Here is a 13328-nt window from a genome sequence, read left to right on the forward strand (position 1 = left end):
GTCAAGGCGGCACCCTATTAGTAATAAAAACCGGGTCGTCTCGCTCCTTAGTACCCAAACACGAGGTCTATTTACCTAATAGCGCTTTTGGGGAAAGTGAATGGGTCCACTCATTAGGGAATAGGTGGTAGGGTAGGGATGATCTGGGTTCGACCGTCTGTGACCTGCCACTTCGGCGGTAGAATCGGCCGGGGCTCACGCGAGGGTCCTCCATAGTTCTCCCTTACCCGGTGTGGCGGGTTCGTCGCGGAGGCCCCATTTAATGACAACCCCGGATAGACAGCGGGCGCCGAGGTCGCAGAGCTGCGGGAGCGACGGATATAAAAGGCCGTGTCTTGCGGCAGACGGGGGTTATTTTGCTGTAAAACCAGACAGTGTAAAGTTGCTTGGTGGCTACTGAATAAAGAGGCCGAAACCCGGAACGGAGTTTACTTATTTTTACGACAAAAACACATGGTGTCAGGTGTGTTATTATACAGTATCGTGTTTGGAAAGTTTGAAGAGCATTTTGTCCCGAAGGTAAATATAATTTACGAACGTGCCCGTTTCAACAAGCGACTGCAAGGAGAGACCGAAACGGTGGAAGAATTCGTTCGTAATCTGCATATTCTCGCTAAAAACTGTAAATTTGGCACCCTGCGTGAAGAATTGGTGAGGGACCGTCTGGTAGTTGGTTTACGGAACGCCAAGTTGTCCGAAGCCCTACAATTGGATCCGGAGCTTACGCTGGAGAGAGCCGTTACAAAGGCGAGGCAAGCAGAAGACGTGCACAGGCAACAGACGCTGATAAGGAGTAACTCAGGGGAAGATAAAACAGTCCACTCGCAGGCACGAGGATCTGAGGTGGACGTGGTGCGGAAGAAGGCTCCACGGCACCAGAAGGCATCGACGTCAACAGCCGCCCTACCCGACCAAATGAAGGTGAGTGGTCGCAAATGTCCACGGTGCGGGAAAACGCCGCAGCACGCTTTCGCACGATGTCCGGCGCGTCAATCTGCGTGCGCCCTTTGTAAAAAGAAAGGACATTGGGCAGCAGTTTGCAGAACGAAGGCGGTTGCTGAAATTGACAAGCGGCTACCGGGTGAAGACGACCATTTCTTTTTGGGAAGCATTTCGACGGGAGAAGAACCATGGAGGGTCTCACTCGTCATCGGTAACCAAGAAATCCCCTTCAAAGTCGACACAGGCGCGGATGTCACTGTCATCGGCGCCGAATTATTTAAAACGTTGAAGGGAATACAACTCGAAAACACCACAACATTCCTCCGCGGCCCAAATCGAAGCAGATTGCAGGCCAAAGGAAAATTCCGGTCACTTCTACGTTGGAAGGATCGCGTGTACGAGGACGAGATTTTCGTGGTGAATGGAGTTGAAGATGCGCTCTTGGGACGTCCAGCTATATCATCCCTGGGAATTTTGACTTGGCTGCGAGAAATAACAACTGGCCATCCGGAAGAAAATTACCAGGAACTTTTTCGTGGGCTAGGAAGAATGCCGAAACCTTACGTCATTCGCATCAAGGATGAAGCCGTGCCCTATGCGGTATCTACGCCGAGAAGAGTGCCCTTGCCATTGAGAGATAAGGTTGAGAAAGAAATCAAGAAAATGGTGGGGGAAGGAATAATAACGGCGGTAGAAGAGCCGACGGAGTGGTGCGCGCCCATGGTAGTAGTGCCTAAAGCAGACGGAGGAGTTCGAATATGTGTAGATTTCACTAAATTAAATAAATGCATTCGGAAAGAACAGCACGAACTGCCAACCGTGGATGAATGTCTAACACTGATGAAGGCTTCAGAAGCGAAAATTTTCACAAAATTGGATGCTTGCAGAGGATACTACCAAATACCACTAGAGAGGGAATGCCGTCCGCTGACTACTTTCATTACCCCTTTTGGAAGGTATTGTTTTAACCGGATGCCGATGGGATTATCTTCAGCTGGAGAGCATTTTCAAAGACGAATGTCTGAAGCATTGACGGGGTTAAAGGGAGTAGTCAACGTTATGGATGACATACTCGTATTTGCAGCGACGCAGCCGGAGCACGACGTGAGATTGAACGCCGTCCTCCAGCGTCTTAGAGAAAATGGGATCACGTTGAATCGCGAGAAATGCCGATTTCGGGTCGCAGAGACAAAATTCTTAGGTCATGTCATATCGGCCGAGGATGGAATCAAGCCAGATCCTGAAAAAATTACGGCAATAGAGAAATTGCCGCAGCCCGAAACGGTAGCAGAGATACGTCGATTTCTTGGAATTGTGCTTTATCATCTGAAATTTCTCCCTCACTTGGCGGATGTTACCCAACCGTTGAGAGAGCTGATGAGGGAAAAAGAGCCTTTGCCCTGGGCTGCTACGCACACCAAAGCTTTCCAAGAAATCAAGCAAAGATTAACTAGTGCCCCATCATTAGCCATGTACGAGACAAATCGACCGACAAGAGTATTAGCCGACTCATCGTCATATGGATTGGGAGCTACACTAGAGCAGCGGCAGTCAGATGGTGATTGGAGAGCGGTATGTTTTGCGTCACGGACGTTGACAGATACCGAAAGACGCTACGCCCAATTGGAAAAGGAGGTATTAGCACTTACCTGGGCGTGTGAAAAATTAGCAAATTATTTAGTAGGCAAGAAATTTCTTCTATGTACGGATCATAAACCACTCGTGGCACTATTGGGAACAAAACCCCTCAGCGAATTGTCCGCCAGAGTGCAGCGTTTCCGTATGCGCCTCATGCGTTTCGACTATGAGGTAATTTATGTTCCCGGAAAGAAATTGTATACGCCAGATGCTCTCTCACGATCACCAATCTCCAAAACCCCAAAAGAAGGCGATATTCTCACCGATGAAGACGTGGAATTGTACGTCGAAGCTGTGAAAGCGGATTTACCAATGAGCGACAAACTCATGAAGGAAGTGTTGAAAGCGCAACGAGAAGATGAAAGAACTCGACGAATAACTAAGTATGTGAAAGAAGGCTGGCCACGTAAAGAGAAACTGCTGTTGGAGGATACCAGCTTCTACCACGAACGAGCAAATCTTTCCCTCCTTGACGGGCTACTAGTCAAGGGGACCAGGGTTTACATCCCGGAATCATGGAGGAAAGAGATATTGAGCCGTATCCACGAAGGTCATCTAGGTATTTCAAAGTGCCGGAGGCGGATGCAGCAGTCGGTGTGGTGGCCAGGAGCATCCCATCAAATACTGGAAATGATAAGCAAGTGCCCGGAATGTCTCGAACGTCGTCCATCGCGAGTAGAGCCGTTGAGACCTACGGAGAGACCGGCACGGCCCTGGCAGAAGGTGGGAATGGATATTTTTCATAGCAGAGGGCGTGAGTACTTAGTCATCGTAGACTACTTTTCAAAATACCCTGAAGTCGCGTATTTGGAAAATACGCGGGCCACGAACGTGATAGCGAAAATAAAATCAATATTCGCACGTCACGGAATCCCACAAGTAGTCCGAACGGACAATGGGCCACCGTTTGGAGGAAGAGAGTTCCAGGAATTCGCGAACAAATACGGAATGGATGTCGTAACTAGCAGTCCATACTACCCAAAGAGTAATGGACTAGCGGAAGCAGCGGTGAAAACGGTAAAAAACATACTGGCGAAAGAAAGAGACCCGTGGTTGGGGTTTCTTGCATACCGTGCATCACCCATGGAGTCGGGGTATTCCCCAGCGGAACTACTAATGGGACGTAAGCTGAGAACGACTTTGCCATTTCATCCTACGAAGTTGAATCCCAAATGGCCCAGCCTCACGGTCCTACGGGATAAGAATAAGGTCATCACGGAGAGACAGAAGAGGAACTACGACCGACGACACCGGACGAAAGAACTACCCCTATTGCCTGCGGGAGCCACCGTTTGGGTGAGAGATCGTCGGGAGTATGGAACGGTTGTCGGAGAGTCGGGCCATCCCCGGTCCTATCTCATTGAGACGGGTAGTGGAGTCATCAGGAGGAATCGGGTGGCGCTGACATTAGCTGAACGGCAGCCGAGTATTTCGAGTGATTATGAAGCATTTTTTCCAGAACTCGAGTCTACAGCGAAGAGCCACAGCCCACCAGAGACGGGAGTATTCAGGACGAGATACGGACGACTTGTGCGTCCCCCTCAACGATACACTCCTTAGACCCGTTTCCCTGTTCCTTTCCCTGTTTTATTCAGTGTTTTTTCAGAAGGAGAGATGTGGCGGGTTCGTCGCGGAGGCCCCATTTAATGACAACCCCGGATAGACAGCGGGCGCCGAGGTCGCGGAGCTGCGGGAGCGACGGATATAAAAGGCCGTGTCTTGCGGCAGACGGGGGTTATTTTGCTGTAAAACCAGACAGTGTAAAGTTGCTTGGTGGCTACTGAATAAAGAGGCCGAAACCCGGAACGGAGTTTACTTATTTTTACGGCAACAACACACCCGGTAAGGTTTACGTGCAGGGAGTCCACAAGGATGCCTCTTACACGATCTCCATTCAATAATGCGATCGGCAATCGATCCTACATTTCACGCGATCCGCGAACTTGCCAGATTCAAGAACAAAAGGTACCAATCCCTGATAACATAAAGACTCATTTCCGGACACAGCCAACACAAAACGAGCTGAGAAAATACTATTTTAAGAAACCCAGAATGACGACCAGCCACTAATGGCTGAACTTGACGAATTCTTAGAATCGGTATTGACTGAAAACGGTCACGGTGACGGACCCACTCAAGACGATAGTCTCTTTATAACTGTTAAATCCACTACATACAGGCGAAAAAAATGCATGCAGAGAACAAGAAGTCACCCGAAATTGCAATTATTAATCCATTGACGAGAGTTTCGACTCAAAACATCGCCCCTCTACAGGGTGATGTTTCGACAATTAAGAAAAACGTTTTTAAAAACTACTGCAATAGTTTTAAACGGAATCCGTAACATGAATAGCCCAAATCAAAAGATCGAATCGATTTAAGTGACAAGAACTTCTCTATCAAGAAATTGAATGGCGGGTCAAAACTTTAACTGACCACGAAAGACAAATTTGATAAAGTTAAAAAAATTTTAAAGGAAAGTGACGCACAGCATCTCGCGTGGACAGATAGGAGAGAAAGGATTGTAACATGCATCATTTACGGACTCAACCACAGCATGGATTGTGATTGCATCTAAGGAGAATTCACAACAAAAGACTTTCCATTCCAGGGAGTACGATTTTTTTGGCAAATCGAGGACCAACATGTATATAATTTTAGTCTTAAACAGCCAGGGTGTGATTTGAAAAAACAAGAGGACATTAAGTACATGTGCAAATATCACATCAAAATTACTCCTTTCAAGTACAAAGGCCCACCACGTTGTTACCGATTAAGCAGATAGGGACACGGCCCACGCTACTGCATGGCAGCGCCCATATGCTTTTTTGTGCTCTAGGGCATGAGGGGAAAGACTGTCCAAGAACGGACCCAGTGAAGTGTGTGAACTGCAAAGGTAATCACGCGTAGGGTTCGGAGGAATGCATTGAATACAAGAAGGCAGCGAAGCAAATCAAATAACTTCGGTAAAATAAACATGAGGACTATCAAGGTAACTTTGTCCCGGCTACACATCTGGTAATAAACGTCTGGGAGAATAGACGTTAGTTACGCGAGGTGGCCGAAATAGCACAATTCACTCAAGTTTCAAACGAACGAATGCAAGACAATATCCCTAGACAACCTAACGAGTTGCCACAGAACCAGAGTAAAGGCAATTTCGTTCAAATTGGAAATGCACGAAAAGTAAGACACATTAACGACGCCGAAAAAAGCCATTACCATGTTACTGTAGATTTATTGCAAGCTGTGACGACTCTAACGCAGATGATGCTGCAACAAATGCAAATATTGCAAATGCAAATTTAAACTACAAGATCAATTATGGAAAACAAACCCATAAAGAGTATATCACTGGCCATCGCCTTGTGGAACGCAAACGGCGTAATAAAGAACAAACCGTCCGAACTGAAAATGTCTCTGTATAGGAATCATGTAAATATTTGTTTTTTTCCTCGGAGATAATGCTCAACGATGACGGAGATATGAGCATAGATGGCTACGTCGCGACGCGTCGTCTATAGACGTGACAATGAGAGTACCCATAGAAGCAAAGGTTTAGGAGGGATGGCAATTTTATTTGCGGACGGGATAAAATTAAGTATCTTACTCTATGACGATCTCCTATAGTTAGAAGCAATAGGAGTGATTATTGAGAAAAAACGGAAACATAAAGCTGTACTCGTGCTATTTAAGCCCTTCGGAAGAATTTGAAGAAAACGATTTCAACAAATTACTCGACGATGATACTTCAACTCTGATCGACGGGGATTTTAATAGTTAACATACTGAATGGAATTACCCAAACAATAGAAATGGTAAAAAAAACTCATAAAATATATTGATGAGAGAGGACTGCGTACGCTCCAATATAACCAACACGAGCATTTGGGCAAGTTATTTGCGATAAAAGGAAAAATTTACGGCTACATGAAATCGTACATTCAAAATAGTGTGACGAGTGACCACTATCCTGTCATGATAATGATTGGCACGAGACTTATTTTAGAACCTGACATTTGATTACGCTTTTTCTACTACCTAGCTAACTGGTAATCTCAAGAAGAACTTAAGCCCCATTTTTCCCGGGACGAAAGCCGATCTTGCTTTGATGGCCCAATTCTTGGGCAACGTCATCAGTGAGGCAATGAGCAAAGCAATGACGAAAAAGAAAAATCCAAGTGAAAACTTCCTTACTCTGCCGATGAATACCAAAGAAAAAATATAATAAAGAAACTACTCGAGAAGAAAACACCAAACAACAGGCACAAAGCTACTAAAAAAATATATGGTATTCCGAAAACAAGGCGTGTATTAGCTTTCGTAACTGCCACTGGAGGACGAAGTTTTTTGACGTTCTATTTTTTTGTATGTGTGCGCCTCAGTAATTCGTCAACTACTCGTCAGTCGAGTGTGTGGAATATGGCAGTTCAACAGTATATGGCAAATTTTTCCGCAAGCATTTTCGACACCTATTATTATTGCAGTTGTTAAATATAATATTTGTAGCTATAAAAATGTAAATTTCAGTTATGAATTTCAAGTTTAAGCAATATTGTCTTTCTTCATGATAAGTAAAAGTCTCCTTCTAATAATTTTTTTTTTGCTTGAAGTCTCATAAAAAAACCAATGAGGGTGACAGCCGTATTCTCTCGTTAGAATCTCTGATTTGAATTTTGAACGCCTGTGGCCTGAGTTTTTGTGGTTGTTTCGTAATTCTATAGCGAAATCGAAGAATTTCGGCGATTGCTAGCGTTTATCGCATCTTAATAGATCTTCAAAATCTAGAGTATCGTTTGAAATGCGTGACTCTTGCGCAGTTAAGGACTGCCCTTCCAAGGGTTGTACATTTTTTATGTTTTCCACGTACAGTAGCTAGGTAAGTCACATTCATTTTTTATTGCATTTGCTGTCATATGTTGTGAAATATTTTTCTCAAGAACGTCATTGTTGGATATTTAATTTCTCTTTAGGAGAACAGTGACTAGTCAGTTTATTGCCTCTGAAATGATAATGACCTATCTTTTCCACGAGTATGTATATGACTGTTAAGAATGTCAAATCCATATGAAGTTCATCTGCTTGAAGCGATTATTATGAAATTCCAGGGATTGCAAAAAGGAATACGTGATTTGTTACAATGCTTAGCTTACTTCCATCCTTTGCTTGTCACTCTAATGTTATGCTTCTATGGGCTTGCACGAAATGTCCATACTCGGTGATTTGAAGTTACTATATATTAGAATTACTGTTTGCGGTATGAAATTGTTATTTGCATGCTGATCTGGATAAAGTCTCATGATAACTCAAAAATAATTAAAGTGCAATATTGAAGATATCTCTCTTATCGTCATTCTTGGCAAAGCACTTTGTAACAGTGAGGTACTTATAGATAGAAGTGAGTTCTCGAAAATAAAGTCCCTCTCATAAGCACTATATAAACCAATGTAAAAGTGATTGCTCAAGCATATGGCATTATTTTACTAGTTTGTTGGCGTAGTTCTATCATTCCATTGCTGATGAACGTTTTGGTTTTGAATTACTAGGTTTTGAAATATTTTCTATTTAGAATGGTTCTTGTAGAAAGTGGTAAGTTTCCAACACTGAGGAATAATGCATAAGAAAGCCACAGGAATGTTATTAATATGTAACATTATGTATGTTAATTGTTGTAAATTTTTTGTGGTAACATGCTGGTGAGTGTAAATTAAGCATGTTATTACAAGCAACAGGAATCACTTAATAATAATTTGTTGTCAGCCTCCCAATCATGCAATGCAGTGTTCCATTGCATGTGTACTACCTGCCTTTGTGTGATTTAAGGTTCGTGGTGACAATTTCTTTTTTGCATATAATGATCGTGATTGAAAGAGCTGAAAATGGCGGGATTTGTGTGGCAATCTTAAATTGCTTGGGAAAGATGTTGCCAAACTTTATTTCGATTATCGAGTTTGTGAACGGCATTTTTTCCGGGAACAGTTCACTAAAGGAAGTCGCCTCAGAACGAATGCTATCGAAAACGAGAGGGAAGTGGATGCCGATGACACGGGAGCCCCAATTTTAAGATCGGAATTTGATGCGGCCGTAAGAGACCTCAGGATAAATAAAGCGTCTGGCATTGATGACATTCCTGCAGAACTAATTAAAAATTCAGGAGAGAAGACGTTGAACCAGCTATATAAAATCATTAGTGAAATGTATACGACAGGTGAGATACCAAAGGATTTCGAGAGGAACATTATAATCCCTATTACTAAGAAGAAAGGAGCGGAGAAGTGCAAAGATTTTAGGACCATAAGCCTTACTACACATGCGTCAAAGATACTGACAAGGATCATCTATAGAAGAATAGAACGAAAAGCAGAAGAGTACTTGGATGAGGACCAATTTGGATTCAGAAAAAACAAAGGCACAAGGGAAGCAATATTGGCCCTAAGACTGCTCATAGAGAAGAGAATGGAAAAGAACAAGCCAACATTCGTTGCGTTTGTGGACTTAGAGAAAGCATTTGACAACGTGGATTGGAGCACAATGCTTGGAATCCTAAAGGAAATTGGGGTTCTTTATAATTACAGAAGAATCATCCACAGTTTATACAAAAACCAAGTAGCCGTGATAAAATCAGGGCCCAGCTGTGAAGAAGCAAGAATTAAGAAAGGAGTGCGACAAGGTTGTACATTGTCACCCGTAATTTTCAACGTTTACATTGAAAAAGCCATTAATGAAATCAAAGAAAAGGAATTGGGAGTGAATATCCATGGAGAAAAAATTAACATGCTAAGATTTGCCGATGACATAGCCGTTATAGCAGAAATAGAGAAGGATTTGAAAAATATTCTCGTTAATATGGGAAGGGTAATGAGTAGATATCAACTGAAAATAAGCACGAAGACAACCAAGATCTTAGTATGCAGCAGAAGAGAAGAAGTCAAGACCAACATTAAAATAGGGAGGCAAAAACTGATAGAAGTGGATGAATTCTGTTATTTGGGAAGCAAGATAACTAGTGACGGGAGAAGCAAGAAAGAAATTATCAGCAGAATAGCCCAGGCGAAGAGAGTTTTCCACCAAAAGAGAGACCTGCTTACAGCGGGAAACTTAAATATGGAAGTAAAGAAACAATTTATAAGAACTTACATCTGGAGTATGCTCCTATACGGAAGTTAGGCATGGACAATGACCGCAGCGGAGAAAGCAAGAATAGAGGCCTTTGAAATGTGGTGCTACAGAAGAATGATGAAAATCAAATAGATCGACCGAGTTAGTAACGAGGAAGTCCTAAGAAGGGTAGGAGAGAAGAGAAGCCTCATGAAAACCTTAATAAGAAGACGGAACAACCTTATAGGCCACATCTTGAGACATGATGGCCTGATGAAGACAATCGTCGAAGGACAAGTGGAAGGCAAGAATGGAAAAGGGAGACCCCGAACAAAACATATGGAACAAGTAAAGAGAGATGTGAAAGAGAAGAAATACGTAGGTGTGAAAAGATTAGCTGATAGGAGAACTGATTGGAGAGCTGTGTCAAACCAATCCTAGGATTGTTGACCAGTGATGATGAGTTCACTAATGATTTAATGAACAGATTAAATTTGAATGATTTCCCATCACTTTTCCTGCCATCTGCTGTATCAGCTCGAATTACTGATGGATGTATGGAAGTGGAAAATGCTGTATGCATGTCTAGTGAATGCCTTACTGATGAAGCTTGCGTTCCAAAGCCTTGCACTTCTGCCTCTACTGCATGGACTTCTGGGGCACCTTCTCTGGAAATCCTCACTTACCCCCTCTGCTCGCAAGGCTCCCTCTGGTACATTATCTGTCAAGGGGCGTGTCCGTATTCTGAAGGACTTTGGAATATCTCCATTGGACATTACACCCCGCAAAAAGTGCTTATGCCAGGAATTTTGCAAGAAAAGGAAGAAGGTTAAAAGATTGAAGAAGGTGGCATTGGGAGTGAGAAGGAAAAATAAGCAGAGCCTTCAGGAGGCTCAGAAAAGGGTTATACAGGGTATGGAGGCAGCTTTTTCAGCAGCTGGTTTTGCCCTCATAAGATCAGTTGTGAATGAGGCTCAGAAGCAGCCCAAAGGGAAGGGTGGTCTTTGGGCTCAAAAGTTGTCGCCTTGTCACTGCTGAAGAAGGGACCCAGGGCATACAGACACTTACGGAGCCTATTTCCATTGCCCTCCAAAAATACTCTTCTTCCTCTTTTAAATTCTATCCCTTTGACACCGGTGTGAATGCTGAGGTGTTCAATCAACTAAGGGAAAGTGTCATAAATTTCAAGGATAAGGAGAAGGTTTGCACTTTGATTTTTGATGCAATGTCCCTTAAATTCCAACTAACATAGAATTCTAAAAAGGATCTGACTTATGGATTTGTGGATAGAGGTTCTCAGGGTCGTGCTCATGTTGTTGCTGGACAGACTTAATGTTTCTTGTTAGAGGAGTGGCAGGCCACTGGAAACATCCAGTCGCTTACTACTTTAGTGACACAGCCACCCGCTCTGATGTACTGAAAGACCTCATAATGGGTGTCATTCTAGCCCTAAAAAGCATTGGGTTAAAAGTTGTGGCCACAATCTGTGACATGGGGAGAAAAATGCCAGAGCACTTAACCTGCTTGGGGTTAATTATTGTGAACCCTTTTTTAATTGTGATGGTGATACCATTTACACAATATTTCATCCTCCTCACCTTCTAAAGTGCTACAGGAATCTCTTCCTCAAGTATGACATTCTCGTTAGTGGCGCTTGCAGGCATTCTCGTCCCAATGCGTGCATCATGGTCGCATATACGGGCTCTTGCTGAGGATTCAGCAGTCGCCAGTCCTTACCATCCGTAAGTCAACCTAAACTGATAAAAGTTACTTTGTCATTGGAATGAGAAACTGCGATATTATATGCGATTAATTTATTAATACCACATTGTAGCTTAGACAAATTAATGTAAAGAGTCCGCATATATCATATTTTGCATATTGCTTAACATGAACTGAATTTCAACAACTTTTTCTCTCATTCATTATATAATTTGCATTTTAGTGTCTCTAGGCTAACAGAGAAGCACCTTAATCCGAATGCATTCCAAAAGATGAAGGTATCATATGCTGCACAGGTATATAGTCGGACTGTTGGAAGCGGAATTGAGACCATGGTTGCGAAAGGTATGCAAGTCATTTCAGGAGTTTTCAGTTTATTGTTATTAAAACTAACGTGTAATTTATAACTTAATCTCTTCGTTTTCTCTCATTAATTAATGTAGGGAATCTTGGTGTAGATGCCCTTGCTACTTCGCAGCATATTTTAGAGCTAGATCGTCTCTTTGACAGCTTCAATGGTGATGTAACGAATATTGGATGAAAAAAGATTTTAAAACATCCTTTAAGTGATGGTAGTGCCCACATTGAGTATTGGCAGGAAGCCATTACACAAAAATGTCACGTATAGTTGTTTATATTTTTTTTGACATTTCACAAACAGTGTATATTGTATATTCTTGGTACTGTAAACGTTTGTCTAATATTTTATTATATGCTTGCATTGACGTTATCGAGTGGTTAGGTGGAAGAGGGGACTTTCCAGTCTCAACCTCGCCCGAATAAAGGCATTTTATTATTATTATTATTATTATTATTATTTTCATTTTTCCCTCTTGCTATCTTACAAGGATTTTTCACAGTGAACGGACCAAGTCAAGTTCAGCTGTGTTTTGTTATTACTTCCGTAATTATTCTATTGAAAGGAACCGTCGGACAATATGACAGGTGTCCAGGATGACTGACTTTTGTATTTTTGGTAGAGTTTTCTCCAAGTTTAGCTTTTTTAGCTGGTGTAGAACTTCGCACGGTGTGATTCCTGTTGTTGTTATCACTATTGGGCATATATCTACTGACTGCATCTTCCACAAGGCTTTGATCTCTGCTGCAAGTTCTGCATATTTGTTAATTTTGGTGGATTGTGCTTTCTGTACATTATGGTTTAAGGGAATTGTCACGTCTATGAGGGTAGTGTGCCGTTTTATTTTGTCTATTATAACTATGTCCGGTCTATTGTTTTTAATTGCTCGGTCAGTTTTTATTTCTGCATTCCAGTATAGTTTGCACTCATTGTTTTCCATAACATCAGGTGGATGGTATTTGTAGTATGGTTCATCGGTGTCCAGGATTCTATTTTTTCTTACCAGTTCTTGGTGCATGATTTTAGCTACATTGTCATGTCTACTGGTATATTCATTTGCTGCTAGAGCCGTGCAACTTCCCATAATATGCTCTATTGTCTCAGATTGGTTCTTACATCTTCTGCACTGATCGCTGTTTATAATTTCTTTTAATATGAACTTTCTGTAGTTCCTCGTCAATATTATGCGATCTTGAATGGCCCTCATAAATCCGATTGTTTCCCCATATATATTCCCTTGTTTCAACCATATATTTGAAGCCTCTTTATCTATGTGCGGCATGTTTAACTGATGAGGATGTTGCCCATGAAGCTCTTTACTTTTCCATTGATTGATTAGTTGTTCTGTAGTTTGATTCGGGATGTCTAGTTCACGGTTGCTTAGATGTAGTGGTGTGTAGTGAGTGTCTGTTTTACATACTATTTCGAAAAGTTTGCATTTGACTCCTTTGCCATAGAAGTATTGTCTTAGATCAGCAATTTGCTTATAGTGAAGCTGTACAGCATCAAGAATACCAAGTCCTCCTTCATGTGTGGGAAGTATTACTCTTTCTGTGGAGCTCTTTGGGTG

The 13328-nt window shown here is 42.4% G+C and overlaps 1 protein-coding gene across 1 annotated transcript; it reads left to right on the top strand.

Moving 5' to 3' along the window:
• The first annotated feature begins 453 nt into the window (after positions 1-453).
• Positions 454-4140, top strand: LOC124171112 (uncharacterized protein K02A2.6-like). The gene is made up of 2 exons (XM_046550251.1): positions 454-463; positions 647-4140. The coding sequence occupies exons 1-2, from the start codon at positions 454-456 to the stop codon at positions 4138-4140; spliced, it is 3504 nt and encodes a 1167-aa protein (XP_046406207.1).
• Positions 4141-13328: the final 9188 nt, after the last annotated feature.

This window comes from Ischnura elegans, chromosome X (assembly GCF_921293095.1).
Source record: "Ischnura elegans chromosome X, ioIscEleg1.1, whole genome shotgun sequence".
Classification (NCBI taxonomy): domain Eukaryota; kingdom Metazoa; phylum Arthropoda; class Insecta; order Odonata; family Coenagrionidae; genus Ischnura; species Ischnura elegans.